Source organism: Camarhynchus parvulus, chromosome 12 (assembly GCF_901933205.1).
Source record: "Camarhynchus parvulus chromosome 12, STF_HiC, whole genome shotgun sequence".
In the NCBI taxonomy this organism is placed as follows: domain Eukaryota; kingdom Metazoa; phylum Chordata; class Aves; order Passeriformes; family Thraupidae; genus Camarhynchus; species Camarhynchus parvulus.
In genome coordinates this window covers 14,883,246-14,905,767 of record NC_044582.1, presented here as the reverse complement: position 1 = coordinate 14,905,767, position 22,522 = coordinate 14,883,246, and the positions used below count along the sequence as shown (strand labels likewise).

The window sequence follows — 22,522 nt, the reverse complement described above, 5'->3', positions numbered from 1 at the left end:
GTCCATGTTGCAATGATTTGATTTTTGGAAAAAATACCGAAGTATCAGAGTTGTGCAAACAACTTTAATATTCTCATTTGTATCTGAAAATGATGAAAATAATAAAGTAGAGTAAAAATTATGAAGGCAACATGTTGTTTGCTGCAGTTAAATCCTTTGTAGGAGGCTTGGCAATCAATATGTCAGTGACCCAATTTATTTATCTCATCTACTGGATGAAAAAGATCAGTCCTGGAAAATCAGAGGAGCCAGGAAAGGTGTTACAGGGCTTTGTTCACCAAATGTGCTGTGCTAGGGAGTTTGTTAGAAGGTCCTGGGGAATTTGCTGTGATACAGCTACAGAACAAAGCAGGAATAAAGCACCTCTGCATTGTAGTTATTTTTATGGACATTCTTGATTTCCTCACACATTGCTTTTTGGGGCTTTAGCTTCATCTGTCTTGGAAGCTGAACTGCACAAGGCACAGTCAAGGTGGAATGAAGATTTCATTTGAGGGTTTCACACTCAGTGAATGTTGGTGCTACAGGACCTTTTCCCTGGACAGGAGCCCTAAAGTTGTGCTGTTTTCTCCTCTGTATTGGTGTGGTTTGAATCTTGTAATCCTGCCTGTGCTTCCCTCCTCCCTTTTTGTCTCATGCTGAGAAACTGCTTCACAGAGGTGGCAGAGAATTGGAAGACTTTTCTGTGCAGCAGTGTTGAAGCAGTGCAACATCCTTGGGATACCCTGGGAGGGCTCTCTGCCTTTGCTTTCCTGCTTCTCTCATTCCACCAATGTTTTTCCACATAAAGCCTTGGCACCTCTGTGTTTTCTGTGGAATCCAGGCAGCTGTGGAACCACACATGCATTTGTTGGTAATGGCCACATGTGTTGCATCCTGCGTGCCAGAAAAAACAGATAGAGAAACTTCCAGCTTCTCTACCTGGGAGTTTGAGTTTTATTCTCTTCCAGAGAAGGTTAACAATGGACTTTGACAAAGCTCACCACTGGGTATTGTTTTGTTTCAAGGTGAACCTTTTTGTTTCAAGTTAACTTAAAATTTGTGGGTTTTTTAATATTTTAGAAATGAACATACTTTGCAAGACCCTCTACCTCCAGAGGAATTACAGAAATAGTTATTTTGAAATGCATTGTTATGAAGAACAAATTGTTTTGTTTTTCTTATCTATTCCCTTTGTTAGAGAATTACATGCTGAGTGTGAGTCAGTAAATGCAAGCTTGAGACTGCTTACATTAGTTGGATATTTTATAACCATTCTTTGTCACCAAATGTCTTCATATTCAATAGATTTATAGTAATATGAGTAATGGCTTGGGGGCTAACAAATCAAAATCTCATTTCAGATGTTTGACACTAATGTTGAGCTAACTTATTGTTCTTTGTGTTGGATTTCTGATCAAATTACCAAAATAGCTGCTTGAAAGTAAAACACAAAGTCAAAAATATTCTAGAAATGGGGTACTGAATTCAAAACACAATGTGTGCCACAGAGTGTGGGCTTTTGGAAATTTCAGTTGTGTTAAGTACACTACTGGATTCTTGTTCATAAAAGAAGGAGGCAACAGAGGAGGCAACATAGTTCTTGATTCAGGAATTTTATCATGTGGTGAAAAATGCAAAGTTTTACAAGGAGGGTACAAGATGACTGCTGGTATTTATTCCGCTCTTGTCACACCATATTTTATGGTTCTTCAAGGTAGTTTTGCAGCTGCAGAACAATAACCAGATGTGTAATTGAGAAGCAGCTGCATGAAATTTTCATTTTTTTATGCATAAAATCAGAACCATTAGACACAATGTATAAGGTATGAAATACTAAACAAAAATGTTTTCCCTGTAGTACTAGCAGCTGTGTAAAGGAAAGAAATCACTTCTTCTATACTCTCTAGGTGCCCATCAACTTCTAAATGTTCAGGGCCTGATTACTGAAAGCAAGTTTCATTCTTGTTTTCTTTCTTCTTTTCCCTGTTTTTTACTCTGTGCTGTGTGGTGCTGCATCTTCTATGTGATCAGTCCCAGTGGATAATCCCATGTATAGAGCTCTCAAATACAAAATTGATGCTCATGCCTGTTTTTCATTTAAACTTTTCAGTAGAAGGATTAGTAGCACAATCATGTTGAATAAAATCTAAGAAGGAATGATGGCAGTCCTAAGACAGTATAGTTTATGATTGATATGGTCATGATTTTCCTGATCTCATGTAGTGTGCCCCAAGTGACACAGGGTACAGCAGGAAGATACTGTTGTTGGTTATCTACTTTTCATATGTAATTTATTTGGGAAAGTTGCTTGTTTTTTTTTTTTTAATTTGTCAATTGTTTCTGTTAAATTTATTACACATTTTGTCTTTATGCACCAGGTGGTGGTTTAGGATAGGCTGGATTGACAAGTAAGGATATTAACTTGTACATTTGCTTGGAACCAAGCCAGGAATCTCTCACAACTGATGTTTCAACTCTTGTGAAGCTCAGAGAACACCCAGCATCCAACCCCCATACCATGATTCCTATCCCCTATTTCCTTCTCAGCCTTTTCCAGTCAATGAGGTAGTGTTAACTGGTATTTTGCAAAGGTTAGGATGACTTGCAAGAGCTTGTTTTATCTTTAAGGATGGGAGTAATTTACAAGTTGAATATATCAGCAGTTGAGAAGTATGATCATAAGAGGCTGTGATTATTATTTTTTTTTGGTAGATAATCTCTACCTAAAATGGTAGAGCAGTTTTTGAAGCTAAGGATGTTCTGACATTTTGTTAATCTGCTACTTCATATTTGAGAAAGTGCTGTGAATTTAAAATATGTTTATCTACATTTCTTCAAATATTTGCGGTTCAAGAGAAGTAAAATATTTCAACACATTTATGAATACAAAATGTGTCTTTGTAACCCTGCTGGATTCAGCTGGGAGATATTATCTGACTCTCTGCATCACAGTATATTTTAAATGATGCTCTAACCCTTGAGAATGTCACCACAAAAAAATATTTAGTCAGAATCATGTTCAGGGTAGTTCCAGAAGTTAGCTATGCTCTTATTTTAAGTGATTTTTGTTTTATTAAGAAAAATCTGAAGTTGACAATTTTACCTCTGTGTGGCACACTCCCCCTGGTCGTACAGTTAAAGTCAGCTTTTGTTCTGTGCATCATTATGAAGGGGAACATTTTTCTTGCACCTCTCCTGGGCTTAGTTGGACTGCTCACCTGAGTAAGATGAATATGGCTAAACTTCAGGCTATAAATCTTATATTTATCTATTGTTCTAAATACTTAAGAACAGCCCTGGGGATTTTGGAGAAAGAGAAGAGAAAGGCAACCAAGAAGAGTTTGCTGTATAAACAGTTAACAGTATAGAGTCACTGGAAGGTTCACCTGCTGCGCTGCACTGCACTTCCCTCTCCTCCTGCCAAGTCTTTGACCCCTCTATTCCTCCAGTTATTCACCTGTACAGTTTAGCAGTAGCTTTCCTGATCTGGGTGTGTTGTGCTTTGTCCCCACTGCTGATCATTCATAAAAGTCCTGATGCCATGTCTGCATGTCCAGCACCCTCTCTTGTTCTTGTTCCCAAAGATGAATCTTGTACCCTGGTTTTGGGTTTAGCTCATTCGATGTACAGTGTGCTTGATTTTCTCGCTGGCCTTTCCACATCTGGCCTTCAGTATAATACAGCCTTTGCTTGGGTATTTTGGAATAAAAGTGGGACAAGAGAGACTTGAGGCTGATTACTGCAAATTTGACTATCTTAGGAAAAACTATTCTTATGCAATCTTCCCCTCTCCACCCCCCATTAGATACAGGCTTATGTCTCATGCCATAAAGTAATTTGCCATTTAAATATGATGATTAATTTATACTATAAATAACTTGCTTATTTTATCTTCTGAGTCACATTCCTATTTGAAGTGCATATACAGATAGTATTTATTTAGTTGGTTTTTTGATCCTTAAGAAGCCAAACTAGGTGCTTAAAGATGTTTGTATGAAAAAGTTGTTTTACAATTTTAAGATGAAAAAATTTCATGTATTTTCATATTTTATGTTGTTGGTTTACAAGATGAGATTCCTGAGTTGTTGAGCTTATGCAGCTTTGTGACTACTTTCACAATTTTGATTTATGGGTTCTGATTTATGGCTGAGTTTTACGTTGAGTTTCTGATGTTTAGAGTCCTGTAAATAGTGAGAGGTCTGGACATCCACAGACTGGAGTAAGCATTCCTTCAGAAATCTCTCTGCTGCTGAAGAAACAAAATAAACCAGTCAAATGAAATACTAGAGAGAGAGACTTTTAAGGGCCAAGGTCCAGGGGTAATTGAACACGAGTTGCATATCACTGAAGATGGCTCGATGTCAGAATTTTCAGTTGTGCAGAAAGGATGCAATTAGTGCAGTTAACAGCAGGTAGAGTAACATTAATTATATGTTATTTTGTCTCTATGAATTGTTTTAGCTTTTTAGAGCCTTCTTTTGCATACTATTAAGTTATACTGCAAGAGGCTTTCTGAGAGTAAACTGTGACCACAATTTATACAAATATGATTTATGCTGCCTTAGACACCAGTTCTGAGCTTGATTTTGAAGTGAGAAGGTTGGAATATAAGAAATGGCAGAAGCATGAACAAAACATCATGCAAAAGTGTTGCCTTTAAAGAAAGGTTGCCCTATTGTATATCTGACACTTCAATAAAATCTGGAGCTCTTTTCAGCAGCGTAGAGAGGAGGAGTAATCTCCTGGAGGTTTATTTTCAGCTGTTACCTCATGTGATTTGTAAACCAGGCAGACACGATTCCATGACTCTGCAGAAGCTGAGAAGTGGGCTTTCTGATGTGCCAAAGCAGCTTGCTGACCTTGAGTTAATGAAATATTAACCAGTGCTTAACAGTTGTCAGGATGTCACATAGCATCTGTTTTTGAGGATTTGTAGGAGGGGCCATTGGGATGGTGCTTAGGTGACATCCCTGTCATTTCAATGGCAGACTGGCTGAACCCACACACTCAGCTGCCCAGGGTTATAGAGCTGCTGTACAGATGTGGTCACATCTGCTGCTGACAAGTTTGACACACGTTTGATCCATGGTCCTGCTTGTCTGAGGCTGAGAAGGTGCTGAAGAGCACCGTGCATGGAGAGTGTGACCATTTGAGATGTACTCACTCACCTGTTGTGCCAGCCCCCTTATAGGTTCAGCATGGGTTCAGGGCACTTAAATCAGCTGCACATTCTCTGAAGCTATGGAATCCTTGCACCATAATGATAATAGAACTGCAGTAATAAATAAGACAACACTTTCCTGCAAATGCTGATTGCCAAACCAAAAGCTCTCTCTTGCTTTTCTATTCATTTTTCTAGGCTAATTTAATGTTATGAAACTGTAAAACATGAAGTTTAATGTATGTAGTTATATCTTTGCTGCTGAGGTGGTGATTGGAGCTTGAGAGACAAATGCCAAGCTGTGAGAACTGGGGGGTAGCATGTTTGTATTCCCTCAAAAGGCTGGGAAAGGGCTGGGATGTGAGGAAGGCATGGAGGCTTCTAATTAATCAGGACAGTGCTATCAGTAATTGAATGTATGTACTGCTCTCTGTCTTTAAGTAACTGCAGAGTGCCCTGTTGAATACTAGAATTTGGTTCTCTTATGTACCCTCCCTGCTCTTTCCAAGCTCTAAAAGCTGATCATATATCTGAAGGAGAATCACAGATTGCATCCCTTGGGTTTCAGCTTAGCAGTGGTTGGTGTCAGTGCAGCCTGTTGGGTCATAATTACACAGAATTTGCTCTGCTGTCCAGAAAACTGCTCTGAACTGCCCTGTGTGACAAGTCAGGTGCTGAACTGATTCAGATGAAACACTTGGGCAAAGTTGTGTGAACCCTTCCAAGTGCACAGGAAAAAAGAGATTAAAAAGACTGGGGTAGTCAAGGGAAGCACTGGGAAACCTGGAACTGACAGGAGCTTTTTGTGCTTCTCTGTGGGCATTTGTGTGTCCTCAGCTTTCCTGTGAGATTCAAGAGCAGGTCAGCAGTTTGTAAGCTCAGATTTCTTCAAGGACTTAATAAGAATTTGTGTAAATAACTCAGGAAATTTGTGGTCCAGGAGTACCAATAATACCTGGTGTTAGGGAATGTTGGTTTCTGCCAATATCAAAACATTATTCTGTAATACAAGTTGTGACAACAATCAAAGAAATTAATTAGTAAATGCAATAATTTTGGGCTCACAGTGGGTTAAAATGTGTCTCTGGTATATAATGTCCCTACTGTATACAGTAAACTCAGTGGAGAGAAAGAGCCCATTTTAAAAGAGTGAGGAAGCAGGACCCATCAAAACAAACATCCTATTCCTCCCAGCAAAGAACTGCCATGAAGAACAGCCCTAGACCAGAATGAAACTGCCCACCTTTGGACCCAGAAGTGCAGTGGAAAGATGAGCATAACCCCAGGAAAAGAGGTAGCAATTAGGAAATAGTTGTGTAAAAAATTTAACTACTTTATTATAGAGTTTTTTCCCCTGCATGTAAGCATTGAATCCTGTTCTGTAACAAGTAAATCTGGAATAAAGAAAAAAAAGCAAGTACATTGTTGAGATCATGGGTATATTTACAATATATTCTTGGCATTCTGTGTGTCTAAATATGTAAATTGTGCTTTCTCTTTGCCTGTAAACAAGGTTTTGAGTGTAACATTGCTCATGGCTTAGGTTTCTGCAGACACCTAACAAGCGTGACCTGCTTCCCTGAAGCTTCTGTGCCTCTGGAAGGTTCCTGAGATGTGTGGGCTTCTCTGCAGGAGGCCAGCATTTGGGTTTTTAAACACCTTCCCCCCTTTTTTGTTATGAATCCAAAGTCAGTACTCTGAGACCGTTCCCCTACTTGGAAATATTTTTTTACAAGAACAAAAAGACAGTTTCTTTTGTATATAAAGAAAGAAATAGGCTTATGTGCAGGCATGAAGGATCTTAAATAAAACATTGTCCTTTTTCTACCTTAGTTCAGCTGGGAAAATCAATTTTTGGTTCCTCAACTGCAAAGAAAGATCAAAAGGAAAAACTGACAATCCAAACAAAGGGCAAGGTGATATGGGCTGCTTGCACTCCTGTTCCCTGGTGTGCTTCATACAGGCATTTTTCCAAGCAGAATATATTTACAGAAGAATCAAGGGTGGGTTTTTTTTGTATCACCAAATCAACAATGCTGTGGCTAAAAGTGACCTGAATATAAAAGTAGAAAACCCCTATTTTATATTACACTTTGTGGAGCTCTTTGGTGCTAATTTAGGCAACAGTTCTCACAGTTCTCAGATGTGTCAGGTTCTTCATTGCACAATACTTATGTTTTGAAGTATTGTCATTGATTTTACTTCACTGGAACTGGCCAAAGCCAGTACTTTTATCTTATTTTTTTTAAGCATGTTATGTAATGCAAGAGAGAAAATATCTTCATTCTTGCTTAAATGCCAACCAGATGCATATTTAAATCTTCATATGAAAACTAATTTCAGTCAGTGTGGAGGGAAACTTTATGGAGATTGGCTTTCCTGCTTTGTATTGATTCCTGTTTATATCTTTAATAAATAAAACATGATTTATTCTTATAAGCTCATGTTTACAAGAGGAGGAGATAAAAGTGTCAGCAGAAAAAACAGAAAGGAGGAGTGTGAAAACTCTTTAAAACACACAAACTGAAAAACAGCTTGAATAACTTTTATGAAGTGTATTAATTATCTTTTGCATAAATGTAAAAAGTTGAAAATAGTTATAAAAGTATTTGATTTTAATGTATTTTCACTTCTTTGAGAGAATTTTTGAGCGGACATCAATTTTGTAACCATATTAAATGTTAATTCCATGGATGTTATAAGTACAAAATAGGCTGCATCTGACTCAGGGCACACCCTTTGCAGGAAAATATTTTTGTCTGTATGTTGTGCATCAGTGTGTTGGGTCTTTACCCATGCAGGCAGAATGCATTTACATTTGGGACTCTGTGTTTGGCATGTCTTGGCATGGTAGGGATGCAAATAACTATGTACAGAATGCTCTTTTCAAATACAGATGGTCCCAAGTTTCAAAAGCAGCAACTGTAGCTGGCAGCTCTGGGGCTTTTGGGAGTGTTTGCAGGGAAAGGCACTCTGCACTGTGGCATTTGAAAAGCAGAACCTTTAGACAGATGATTGGCACAAATGACCAGTGATTTATAAAGTTTAGGCCTATAATTTTTTTCCTCAAGCTCTGATTAGCTCCAAGACCTCCCCATTCTCATCAGGTGTGTCCAAGGAAAGTTTTGAAAGCAAATCCATTGATTTAAGGCCTTAAATTTGTGTGCCTGTGTAATAGCTTTGTAAGGGTGATGTCAATATTACATAATCAATGAAAATAGGTCTGTATGTTTGACCTGTGTAGATTTTGAGGCACTTCAAACTGCTTGCAGCTTGTTTATTGTGCAGTTAAATCTTGATTTGTGGTAACAAAGTGCTCTGAATTAGATGAGTGGTAAGAAATGGTAGGAAAATTATTATGATAGTATTGAAATGTGCCTGATTTTGTAACTGTGCTCATTTGCAAGATTTTTCTTTCTTTGTCTATTCATTAATTAATTGTGTAACAGGAGAGTTCCTGGGAGATGTCAACAGAAAACTGGCAACTCCACCTGCTCAGTCTGCAGTGCCATGGAAGTGTCATCGTGGTGCTGTATCACTTCACTTCTTAGACACGAGAGCAGAGGTTGGTTTTGGCTCTCTGCTGAAAGTAATGCACTCTTCATTTTCATTTTTATTTGTTGTCCTGCATCTTCTTTCACTGGTCTGGGGCAGCTGAGAGCTTTATGAAAAGCTTATTGCATGGAGCACACGTGACTGACCAGGGCTGCCAAGGTCAGAGCCTTGGATGTCTTGTTCTCTCTATCAACACCTCTCCTGCACTGCTGGTTGGAGCTTCCCTCCAGGGCTGCCCTGGACAGAGCTGTGGAACAGCCCACTCCTGGGGGAAATTACTTGATTTCACACCAGCATCCTGGTGTTCCTCTCTGCTGCCAGGTCCCTTGTCCCCCTGCAGCTTTGTTTTTTGGGTTACAAGCACAGTGACAGTGCTTTGCCCTGAGGGTGGGGGACCTTCATGCCTTCTTTTGTCTTCTGGCTTGGCCCTGGGGCTTCCACACAGGCTGCCCTGGAGGGTGGAGAATTTCATTTTACTCAGGCCATTGTTCTGTAACATACTGCGGTTTTGTTTCAATCTCTATGCCTCCTAATGTTTCCTATGCTGAAAACTCAGGAAATTGTTGATATTTCAACCTTTCTGCAGGCTGCAGGTGAGTAGGACCTACTCTCAATTTAGTTGCTGATGTTTCAAAATTCCTTGAATAAATGCAGACTTGGTTCTGCAGAAACCAGCCAAGGTGATGTCAGAAAATCACTTTGGTGTTAGTTAATTGAAAGAAAAGATGTGATTGTAGATGTTCAGTTTCAGACCAGTGGTAATAAAGCAGAAGAAAATTATTATGTGCATTATCAGATTTCATTTCTCATATATCCAGAATACTTGGCTTTAAAACTGTAGTCCAGAGGCTTTGCATCCGATTTACTTTGAAAAAAAATCTATTAATATCACAAAAGCATTTGAAAAAGTCTTTCCTTGTGAAACAAAGGAATTTGTACAGACAAAGAAAAAATAGATTGTGTTAAAGAAATGCACAAGAAGAAAATAGGAATGGTTTAGATTCATGTAGGTTTGTTTCCTAGAAGAAAAAAATCTTAGTTGTGATCTTTGAGGCATGCACTGTGATTGATTGTAACCTCCAGTGGCTGGCATGGACCAGAAGTGTGTGAATGGGAAAAAGGCTGAGGAAGTGCTTGGAGCATCCTAGCCATATGCAGACATTCCAAAGCATAATTTCCTTCATATCATTCCAAGCCTATGTATTTTTATGGGCTTTTTTTTAGTGCCTAAAAATTAGAAAATAACTTTTAATTGTTGTTTATGAAGCACCATATGGCTGTCTGAAATTTTGGCTTCTTGTGGAATGAGGAAAATGAAATTAATAGGAAATCACACTCAGAAATCTATTATTAACTTAATGGAGCTAACAGCTTGTCCAGTGTCCTCATACAGATCATGTTGTAGCTGCATATAATAAAAAGCAAATCCTTATAAAACCACTGAGAAAATGAAGTGGCAGAGAGAGGCCAAGCCAAAAAGCTGCACGTGTTGGTACTGGGCATGGTCATGAATGGCTCAGCTAACAAGCTACTGGTGAAAATCAAGAATACAACATGTATTTTCACAGTTGCTTTACCATGTGTTTGAAATAATTAATATTTTCTTCTGGATGGTTTATGAATTAAAGGCTTATCTCAGGATAAAAATCTCTGGCCTCATTTTTTATTTTCATCTTTCAAGTAGAAACTTGTTTAGTCCACCCGACTTAGTTGTTCAAAGTTCTGTGCTTTTTTTTGTTTTGTGGCTTTACATTCAATAAGTAATGGGAACACTTTCAACCTAATTTTTTTTCTCTCTTAACTTGTCCTAATAGGCAGCTAACCTGTGAAGTTTGCATTATCTTGCTTCCACCAAACATTCAAAATTGAAAGCTCTTAATACAATGATGTGAAAAAAGAATACATCACAATATAAAAATTACCAAGCTCTTAAAAGCACAGCGGGACTTTTTTTCCCTCCTTATCTGGAACATTCCCTAAATTGCCTTTCTTCAACATTTTTGTAAAGTGTCTGCAGATGATGTGATACTATAAAAAAAAATCACAGCAGAAAAGAAATCTAGAAAAAAATAGCCAAAATATTTTTTTTCTTAGAAGGCTGATATTGGCAGGGATGCACTGTTGGGGATGTGTTCTGGATGGGTTTTATGTTGAATGTCTTGGCTGTATGTGTGAGAAGGAATTGTATAGGCTGGGTAATTTTATAAAGCTGTAAAAGGAGCTTTGTTCAGGTAATACAGATTTGAAACTGTGTTCTAAACAATTTTTTCAGCATTGAATCTAAATTAACCAGTGTATCATTGATCAGTGAGATGGCCTTTTTATGGAGTAATTAAGTCTGAAATATTGAATTAGATATTAAAGATTCTTCTAATAGGTCTGCTCTTAACCTTTTTCCACTATTAGATTATTTTGGCAATTGCTTATATTTCACATATGTGATGAGAAAACAAAAACAAGAGGAGGTTGTGGGGAGGTGAAAGTCAGGTATTTTGGGTTAGTTTTGGCAGGGGGTGGCAAATCAGTGTCTTGCTTCAAAATCAGGGCAAGGAGTCAAGGGCATATGTAGAATAACAGCTCCAAAGTAATACTTTTCAACTTTCTTTAGCACTACTGAGGCAGACATAAATTCTTCACTGTGATCATTTTCCCATCCAGATGTTTCTCAGATAATGACCAGTCTAGCATGATTCTCTTCAGAGGTTCAATACATTATTTCAGCAATACATTGAAAACTTTGTACTTAATTCCACTGAATAAGTTGGATAATGAATCAGGCTACTGGAGGACATTTCAATCCTACTGGGCTTGGCTCAGATCAAAATGCTGCTAGATTTGCTATTCTTTTGTATGTTTCTAGTTTTGGATGTGGATTGATTTATTTATGGTCTAAAGAGCAAAATGTTTGATATCCAGTGCAACCCTACACAATGAAACAAAAGCTAAGGGATACAAGGCTAAGAGCTAGAGCAGAATTGTATAACAAGAACTGTCTCTGGGAGAGAAATGTTAATTTTGCTAAAAATGTAAATTTTCAGCTGAGAGCTGTTCTGTATTTTCATTGCTTTGGGTAAAAATGCAAGCTGTATGTATGTTTGGAGCTTCATTAAGAAGTTCTTCATGAAATGTGTCAAAGTCCCACTGAGGGAAATATTTATGCAGGCACCCAAATGCCAAGCTGGCATCAGTGTGTGCTTAGAATTAAGCAGATAACTACCTGTTAGGTGAAAGAATCTATAAATTGTTGTAAAGAGGAGAAATGACCGCTGTGGTGGTGAGTAAAGAGGTGAGGTGCCTTGAAGTGCCCATGCATGCACGTGGGCACCTGTCAGGTCACTTTGTCCCAGCTTTTACAAGGTAGCAAGAGAAGATGAAACCCTTTGAAGGAATTTAGTCCTGGCCTAGTATTGGGAGCCTTGCAGAAACTGGGTCTAAAGTTGATGCCCACTGAGATTTCTCCCTCTGAGCCTGTGGCCTGTTCTCTCACTTCCCAAGCTGTTGGTTTTCCAGCCTCCACTGTGTGATGTCCTCCACATTTTTTTAAGCTCTGGCTTCCATTTTAATGCTTATTTTTAAGGATCCTGCTGGGCATAGCAGGCCTGTGTAAAAAGACTGCTTGGCAAAGGGCTAAGTATCAAGTCTCTGTTTGAACAGGGTTCACCTGTCGCATTATGGATCTGTTAACACTTCTGAAGTAGCAGTGGTAACATTGTAGTTGTCTTTATTCTCTGCATATTTTCAGATATGAAAGAGAGAAAGTTTAGATTTTGTGTCAGGAAAGAATTCCTTACCATCAGGGAGGTGATGCACGGGAACAAGTGTCCAAGGCCGGGTTGGACAAGGCTTGGAGCAACCTGGGATGGTGGAAGGTGTCCCTGCCATGGGAGGGGTTGGAACGAGATGGGCTTTGAGGTCCTTTCCAAGCCAAACCATTTGTGATTCTACAATTCATATTAACAATCCATATTAACTTGCTTTTTTACCATGTGAACTGCCTGGTTTCTTGCTTTGTTTTTTTAATTTTGTGCTTCATTTTTGAGACAATCTCCAACTACAACAACTCCTTTATGATTGAAAGTGAAGTGTGAGAAAAACTAATATGTGTGCCTTGGTTTATGTATTCTACACTACATACAGTTTTTTTCAAAATCATCTCTGCAGTTCAATAATGGATAAAAGAATTAGAATCAGTCAGAGGAGGCTTTGTGTCTTTTTTTGCCTTACATATAATCAGAAAGAATGAAATTTTGAACACGTTCCAGGAAAGCAGGTGTGTGTATTGTTGCAGCAAGGGGAGAGAACAGTGTTTGTTCCTAATGGCTGCTTGACTTCAACACTACAGATTGCATAGAGCCTGTTCCCTGAACTGTATTAAAACAAATTGTGTTATGCTATTCAGTCAAGAATTTAAGGCACAGTTGATCTGCCTAAGTCTGCTAACTTCAAAATATATTTTACTGGGGGGGTGGGGGGGGGGAGCAAAAAAGGGTTTGCATGTTATTTTGGCAAGGAAAACTTCAAATCCTTATCAGCTTTAAAAGGTAATTATTTTTTTAAATTTTTTTTGTAATTTAAGGAAAGAGGAAGGATAGAGAGAAATGTCTTGATAAGAATCTGTTCGAACTAACAAATTTTTGAATGAAAGTTTTAGAAATCAAGTCTTGTGATTTATTTATGTATTTAATACTTACAAGGAAAGCGCATGATTTTGCATGCCCAGGTTTCTCAGTGCTTAACAGGGTATCCTGAGAAGCTTCCATGGTGGTATTGTCAGATAGATCATTGGGATTGTGACTAATACAGAAGGAAAATCTTCTTTGCTTGCTTTTGCAACCTCTTGAAATGAAATCATCTGAAGAGGAGAAAAATAATACTGGCTTGGGCATGATATAAAGGATATTTTGAAGTCTAAAAGTAGCAAGAATGGACCTACTGGGTATAATGAAGAAAGAACCCTGGATCCCTTTGCATGGATTTTTCTATTTTTGTTCAGTATTTACTATTTATATGCTGCAGGATGCCAGGATGACTGCAGGTTACAGAAACTGCCTTTCTCTGATTTGCCCATAGAATGGATGTTGCTTTAGAGCTGGCAGAAAAAGCTTTTTCTCTCTTGTCAGTGAACTTCAGTGCTCTTCCACAAAAGAACAAACTTGTTCCTTTCTTGATTGAGTTTCAAACCACATCTGCACTCAAGTTTGTAAGCAAATGTGAAAATAGCCATTTTTCTAAGCCCTTTGTCTATTACAGAGGAAATTTATGTAAAAAATAATGAGAAGTTAGGTTGAAAAAAGAAGCTGTTAAAAGTTGAAAAATATCAGAAGTAAGATATCCCATGGAGTTTGAATCAAGCACATACAATGAACAGTTTCAATATGAGAACTGTTTCTTTTGGATCCCTGCCTCAGTGTGCATATTTTTCCATGCATTATAGTGGTGCTGCTGGATCTAGTGAGGCTCCCTTTGCTGTATAATTAATTTATCAGGTTTAACTTATATGTAGGATGTATGAATACTTGATTACTTTTACTCTGAGAGGGTTTAAGACTGCACTATTGAGAGTGAGCTTTAGCTTAGCTGATTTTATCTAGCCTTAAAATTTTTATCACTGGTGAAGTGTGTAGTAATGGCTATGAAAGCAATTAATAATAGTAGTGACAGAATCAAGAGACTGACTAATTTATCATTATAGATTTTAATGAGGCCTATAATCTAGCAATAAATATACAATATATTCAAAAGTATGGAATTATAAAAAGGATGATTTATTTAACTTTAATTCTAAACTAGTCTGCAAACCAAAGGTTGTAGAAAGTGGGCTTGTAAGAACATAATTCTTTTTGGTGTTATGGAGCAGAAGGATGAAAATAACAGAGGAAGAGAGTTTAAATTAAAATCAAAGGGAGGGAAAAATCCTTGTTTATCTCCATTCAAAAGGCCTTTAAGCACAATAGTTTTGTAGGTGTGGGAGGTACCTTGTGGACAGCTTCTTTTTCATCTCAGTCTGCTCACTTGGCAGAGCCTGGGAGCTGCCTTGGATGCTGCATCCCTGCTCTCAGAAGATGGGCAGCAGTGGAAGTGGCAGCAATACTTGGGAAAAGCTGTCTCAGATTTCAGACCAAGTTGGTGTAAAGAGGCCCAAAAGTGAAAAGTTATTACAACAAATTTAAGATTCAGTGTTCAGTGTGGAAACTAAGCTTAGTTACTGGGTTAAAAGTGAAAATAATTTAGGTGTCATTGCTTAATTGGATAGTTTAGCCTTAAAAAACCTTGTATAGGAAGATAGTTAGCCATTTTGTAGCTTGTTAGTAGAATGCTGTGGAACTCGAGACTGTCCTGACTTTGTCTGCACTGTGACCATGATTTGCTCTCATCTGCTTTGCAGTGTGTGCTAAGCTCATTCTGAGAGAGATCAGGGCACATTCCAGGGACAATTTGCTGCTGCTGCAGTGCTTACATTGGATCAGGGGTTTGCAGTGAACCCTTCTATGCTCAGCTGCTTTACACTGGGGTAAAAATACACTGATGTCATGGTGGAATGGGTTCTGCATTTTTAAAAAGGCCCAGACAGTAATTAATTTATACAGAGCCCCTGCAGATAGAGAAGCCAGACCACTGAAAGTCTCATGGTGAGACAGAAATTTGATTAGGAATTCATGTGAGACCTCCTCCCTTTGTCCCAAGCTCTAATTCTGTAGTGTGGGAGGTCTTGTCAAAGTAGTCCTGAGTTCCCTCTGGTAGAAAGCCTTTTGTTCATGAGCTGTTCCCATACATCTCGTGTTCTTTACGGCAGTTTATTTTTGATAAGCTACAGCACATTTTAATGTAATTGTTAACATGCCTAATTTGCAGCCACACAGTCGTATCAATAATAATGGAAAGTTGTTCACAGGTGATAAATTAGCATAGCATATAACCAGCAGAACTCTGCTTCTCACTATATTGTTTCACGATCAAGAATTCAGTAGTTAAATATACACAGCAGTGGGCTGAGAACAAGCTGTTCATTTTTGCTGCAAGCAGTACCAGTGGACCAGAGTAATCATAGCTCCCAAAAGCAGGACTGATTTTATTGATTTTAAATAGGCTTTCATTACAGCACTGAGCTTATTCCAATTGCAAGGAGTATCACTGCTGTTTGTATTCACAGTGCTGGCTGAGGGAAGGAGAGGTTTTGTTGGATGCCATGTAGAGGCTCTTTGTCCCTCAGTGTTCTATTCTGCCCTCCTGAAATACCTGAATTTATTATAGAAAAATAAGTACTCAAAGCTTTTTTCCTGTGGTTAAAGCTTTTTTAGATACATAGAGCCAGACCCAGTTCTGGAATTTTGAATTCTGAGTATTCTTCTGAGGAGTCAAGGTCTTGCTTATTTATTGGCATTTGACTTGGGGACCAGCTGTATTTTGGTTCCATTTTTTTTTTAATGATTCTTTAGAAATCATGGAATCACTTTGCTTGGAAATGATGCCAAGATCACCAGATCCACCCATTTAACCCAATACTGCCCAGTCCAGCCCTTAAACCCATCTCTAACACCACACCTGCACCTCTGTCTTTTTCCATAGATTAATGTAAAAAAGACAAATAAGAGAGCTGCTCAGTCTGAGATATTAATGTATTCAGGTTATAATTAGTGAAGAACACATGCTGTTACCAGCAATGTGTCATTAATCTGCATGGAGCAGTTTGCAGCTATTTGTTGCTAAATTAGTGACACTTCAAAGCTGTCGGGTTTTTGTATTGTTTCTAATGATAAAAAAATTATAAATCTGTGGCTAAAAATCCACATATGCACACTTAAGAAGCAGGCTGGTTTGTTATTTGGTTTTCTTTGGAGTTTTTTTGTTTGTTTTTGTGTTTTAATTTGCACCAGGCTGGTCAGTCAATGGCCATACACAGAAGTTGGTTGAAGCCTTAATGCTGTTGAAAATGTTGTACTGTACTTTAAGGTGGTGTAAAGGCATGTTGTTTCTGATAGGTTTTAATCAAATCCTTTGTGTTTAACTACAGAATTCTGCTTAAACATTTTTTCCAGTGTTACTAGAACAGTTTGGAAGGGTATTAATAGAAATTAGTTGCACCTTTCTGGTTTTAATGGGTTTAATACTGACTTAAGGTATGGTTTTTTTTTTTTCCTTAAACCTGGAGGTGAATTACTTCAAATATTCTAGCTAACCCCACATTTTTGTTTTGGCATAGTCTTTCATTACATAATTTGTGAATTCAGGCAGGAACAAAGAAAAACTTTGTGAGCATTTCTAGAAATCAACTTTTTAAATAAGTTGGTGACATTAAGTAGTGAATCTGCTTGGTAAGTACTGATTGATCAAGCCTAGTTACTGTAAAACGAGATCTGGATGGTTGATTTAATTTTAGAGAGTTTGGGCAAATAATTATGGAATTAAATTGCTTCCTGTTGGTTTCCTGCAGGGCATGAAGAACCTGCTGTACTGTGCTCTGCTGAGCTGCTGCATTGATTAGTTCTTCAGGTCTAATCTTTACTAGGCTGTGCTCACTTTCGTGTCTGTTTATGGGTTTGATAGTTGTTTTTCTGAAGTTACTCTATTTCCTTGATAGTCCTCTGGTGGATTATAAAAATGTACACATTAATTCCTTTCTCTAGCTTCATTTGTTGGAGCCCAGTGGAGATAATTGGTGCTCATGGAAGGTTGGGAATGAGGGAGATGATCACTCCCAGAACTGATACCACCCATCACTGACAATCAAAGCTCACATTGTTGGGATGGCTGGAAGCTAAAATTGATTTAATTAAATGCTTACAGCATCTCTTAACAATACCATATTAGATTCTTTATCACAGCAGCTACTGTGATTTTTAGAGTTTGCTTGTGCAGGTTGAAAAGTGATTTATAGTTTTAATTCATCTTAATTTGTGTGCTTACGAAACATTTTAGATAAAACTTTTTGTTGCATTTAAATTTCCTTGTTATCTGCCCGGCAATGGCATGAGTAATAGGGAGCCCAGAACATGAATATATTGGAATGCATGAAATATTTTCAAGGAGAATGCTTTTAAAGTTCAGAGTGATATATGTCAAATGTTACTGAATGGATAAGCATGTGGAGAGATTTTAGCCTCCAGAAGCTTAGAAATTAAGCATTTGTTTGTACAGTATCTGTGTTAAAAATAATTATTAATAATAATAGTAATAGTAACTACTACTATGTTAAAACCTGTGTTAAAAATAATTATTAATAATAATAGTAATAGTAACAACTGCTATGTTAAAGTACAATACCTGTGTTAAATAGAATATTTGTTTCATATTTATACTATTCTGAGGTTCAATTTTTTTTTTGTAGCTGCTGAAATTTATTGCACAGGCACTTTGGAATGATGCTGTGTCAGAGCTTGCCTGCACCAAGAACTGCTGCACTTCTAAACTTATATTTAATAATCTTTAAAATGTTTTTACAGCCTAGAAAGCCTGTATGTGTTTGATTGAAAGTATCTGTATCCTCTGTGCCAATTAAACAGTAGATTTGTGAATTTAACCACAAATTCTCATGTTTTCTTGATACTTAGATAAAATATTATTGTCTGAGGTATGACCTAATCCAAACACCACTGAAATCAGAGATTTCCACAGACTGCAGGAGAGGGTAACAATGACCCTTTTACAGGATCACTTAGTGATCTGGTAATATTAGGATCTCAGACTTTGCAAAGCAGCCAGCACTGTTATGATAAATGTGCCAAGTGGCAGTAGCTGGTGTTAATAAACATCTTAAAGGCACGTGGGAGGTGTTCATGGTTCAGGAATTTTGCTGTGATCTGGAGCTGCAGAGATGATGACTGATGGTTTGGTTGGTTGTTTTCCTTTTTCCCCCCGTTTGACTCTGTAAGGATGTCAGGATTGCTTTTGTTTGGAATGTAGGATGTGGTGCAGTTGCTTTTGTCACTGTTTTGCTGCTCTTTTGTTTTTCTCAGACTGTCACACTCAAATTGCCAGAGATCCAGGTGATGCCTCACAGACAGATGAAATGTTTTCATTTCACAGCTCCTGCCCCTGCTCTGCACTCACCTGTCCTTTGGACACTGGGATTTCTTCTTTAAGAACCACATCCATGCATTTCCTTCCATGTGTTCAGAGCAAGGAATGGAACTTATTTCCCTTGATGAGCTTGTTTTGTTGTGTATTCAAGACAAAATGTGATCTGATTTATGTTTAAAAACCATGCCAGTGTGTGAGCCATGGAGCTGGGCTGGTTGTGTGTGTGGTTTGTTGTGCAGGCCATGGAGCATTAACAGCTTGGTTCTGATCTCCACAATGACTTCTTTATCCATCTGATAAGCTGTGTATGCCTTATATTCCTTGAACAATTCTTTTTTGGCAAGGTTCTTTTATAGAAGTGATGAATTTACTCTTCTTTTATTGCTCACTAGTTATAAACAACTTCTTGTTGGTTTAAGAGTCCAATCTGGAAATACTTTTTGATCTCATAATAACAAGCTCAATAATTGACAAACCACAGAATTGCAATGTGTTTTTCTTTTACAGAGGCAAAGGAAATTGTTCTGAAGGCACAGATTCTGGCTGGAGGGAGAGGGAAAGGTATCTTCAATAGTGGATTGAAAGGAGGAGTTCATCTAACTAAAGAGTAAGTACTTTCAATTGAAAAAAAATTGCTTCTTGTATAATATTTAGGCTGTTTACAATAGCTATGGACTGTTTCTTTTAATATTTTTCAGTAAACTAACATTTTTGCTTTGTTTGTAGCCCTAAGACTGTTGAACAGCTTGCTAAACAGATGATTGGGTACAATCTGTCAACCAAGCAAACTCCAAAGGATGGTGTGACAGTTAAAAAGGTAAGATTTTGCCCTCTTGAAAGTTGAAAACTATGTTCAGCTGCAATTTTGCATTAATAAGCTGGGATGTACGACATAGATTTTTTTCAATCCTTCTCCAATTCCTGATTGATTACATCTAATTGATTAAAAAAAAAGAAAATGTTACTTCTTCAATTTGTATATATATTTTGTTCATCAGTTTTGCCATACCCACTGATGGAAATTGTTTTCTCAATGAATATTGAAAGGAATCCTTTGTCATAGGCTTATCTTCCAACAAATAATTTCTAAATGGTGATACAGCTGCACTGTAGCATTAGCTGTACACACTTACTGACATTCTGCTTACAGAAACAGTAGATACACGGTTCCCTTTAGTAATAAAATTATCTGTATTTCAGTCGCCCTTAGGTTTGGGAAAGTCTTAAGAGAGTGACAGATGAATCACAGAATGGTTTGAGTTGAAAGGAATCTTTACAATTCCTTCAGTCCAAACCCCTGCAATGAGCAGATGCATCTTCAGCCAGATCAGACTGTTCAAAGCCCCATCCAACCTGGCCTTGAATGTTTCCAGGGATGGGGCATCCGCCCTGCTCTGGGCAACCTGTGCCAGTGCCTCACCATCCTCATTGTAAAAAAATTCTTTCTTATGTGTAGTCAAATCTGTCTTTAGTTTAGAATCACCTTGACTTATTGCAACAGTCCCTATTAAAAAGTTTGTCCCTATCTATATTGTATGCTCGCTTTAAGTATTCAAATGTTTGCATGAGATTTTTTCTCAATTGAAAAAAGCGTCTGAACTCTCTTCTTATTGCACATACGGACTAAAATATGTTCATGGTAGTGGTTGAGGTACCAGATAACCATGGGAGTTCATTTTCCAATGATGGTGCTTCCTGCAAGGCACCAAGATTCACTTCAACATAAATTATTTGCTCTCTAGTGGCCTAAATAAGGGAAGCAAAGATTCAGCAAGAGCTTCCTTCAAATTAGTAAAATTCTTTGAGTCAGGAAATCCTGGCAATTGCCTATCTGCTGGATCTGTTTTTATCTCTTGCTTTGTTTGACTGAGCAAGAATCCTCATACAGGTAAGTAGTCAAGAGCCACACTCTGTCTGATGCCAGGAAATAATTTGGCATGAGCTGAAGGAGCTGCAGTTCACTTTTAATATCCTGTGAACAGCTTGGTGTGTTAGCATAGAAGGGGAAGGAACACCTGTCTGGAAAGATCCTGTCTAATGAGGGTGGAGGAAGGTGTTCAGGCAGTTCTTCTCTTGGGGAGCAAGGAGAGCAGATTTCCATCCACTCCTCAGAGCTGTTCTTAAAAAAAATACTATATATTAAAAAAGGAGACTCAGTATTACCATTAAGGCATGTCTGTCAGAGATCCTGATGATACTAAGGATATAAGACAGGATGTACCTTTTCCATATTAAGGCACTCTGCTTGGGAAAATTAGTATTGTAAAGGCAGCTTTCCTTTATAAGTTCTTTGTTTTTATTCTTTTGCCCTAGTTGGCCTGCCTTGAATACATCCATACAGGAAATTCTACTTTTTTGTCCAAGTGCAAACCTGTTCATCATTGACAGATTCAGTTCTGAAACAGAAGCTTCTAATTTTCTTTGGAATTGATAGAAATGGAAGAAGGAAATGGGTGTTGGGGGTGGTTTTGACATGGATTATTCAAAGGATTTATATTAGGATGACTTTTGTGCCATGTAGCTATAGAATATTTTAACCTGTGGTTTCTTTCTCCCCCTCCACATGTTTGTGTGAATGAACAATGGGCAGATCAAGCAGCTGGGGCAGAGGTGAAGTTTGAGGTGAAATTTGCACTACTGAGCTTCAGATATTTATTTTGGTGGTACAGGATTGTGCACAGCGTTGAGAGACTGTGTATTTTTCCTTTGCTATACAGTTCCAGGGAAAGTGGTATTTTAATGCTGATCTGTGAGAAACCAATGTGATGCTTTTCACTGGGAGAAGCTGATGATTTGCTCATAGACTTTCATCCTGCTTACAGAGTTGGCTTTTGAAAGTATGTTGGCTTTCAACTAGTACATTTTATATTTTTTGGTATTAAGTTCTTGATTCTTAGTAATTAATGCTAAGAGCATACACCCTGCTTTAAATTAATTCAGTTTGTCCAATGTTATGCTTATTACATAGTGGAGAAAGCATGTTTAAAATTATGCTCTACTTCATCAAAAAACTGTTTCCCAGCAGAATTATGTCTGTTTTAAAAGAATTTCTCATTTACAAAGTTAGCTCACGTTGGGATATTAAAGGTAGTTAGAGGAGCTGAGGCACTCAGGTTTGTGGTGTCAGGACTACAAAATCAAACACTGACATTTTAATCAAGGGGCAAACTACAGTAATATTATTAAACATATAAATTTAGCTAAGTCTGAGATATCATTTAATGCAGTGGGAATGTAATGCACTGAAAGTGCCAGGCAGGCTCTTTGGGCTTGCTAAGGGCAGTGGGGAAGGTGAGAACAAATCACTGGCATTTTTCTGTTTCAAGGCAAGTACTTTCTCTCTGCATGTATGGAAGCGTACTACATGTACTTAAGGAAAATTGCATTTCAGGAAGAAAAGGATTTGGGCTTTTTAAACTTTTCAGTCTTCTGGAAAGTTTGAGTGGTTTAAAATACTCCTATGTTTAAAAAAAAGAAGGTAATAAGCATTTTTCAGAAGGAAAATATTTATTATGTCACTTTTTGTGAGGCAATAAATGAGCTAGTGTCAAGTCAGGGAGTGGAAGTCACGTACCTTTTACATCTATTTGTAAGGAAGGTATAAAAGGGAGAAATTTTCTACAATTAGAATAATTATGAAACAGAAAATGATGGTTTCAGCTTTCTTTCTCATCTTGTGCACCTGCTGCAGAATTTAAAGTGTGTTTGTGCCTCTTCAGATTGATGTTTCTCAAATTAATAGCAATCTCTTCAATTCCCTCATAACTTGGAACCTGTTTTGTGAGTTTACATAAAACCCTCTTATGG

At 37.8% G+C, this 22,522-nt stretch overlaps 1 protein-coding gene across 2 annotated transcripts in view; it reads left to right on the top strand.

Annotated features, from left to right (window-relative positions):
- Positions 1 to 22,522, top strand: part of SUCLG2 (succinate-CoA ligase GDP-forming beta subunit) — a 102,023-nt gene that overhangs the window by 25,980 nt on the left and 53,521 nt on the right. For both annotated transcript variants that reach the window (XM_030956591.1, XM_030956592.1), the window contains 2 exons: positions 19,223 to 19,322; positions 19,442 to 19,532. In XM_030956591.1, the coding sequence (XP_030812451.1) occupies positions 19,223 to 19,322; positions 19,442 to 19,532 (191 nt within the window). The remainder of the gene's footprint in view (positions 1 to 19,222; positions 19,323 to 19,441; positions 19,533 to 22,522) is intronic.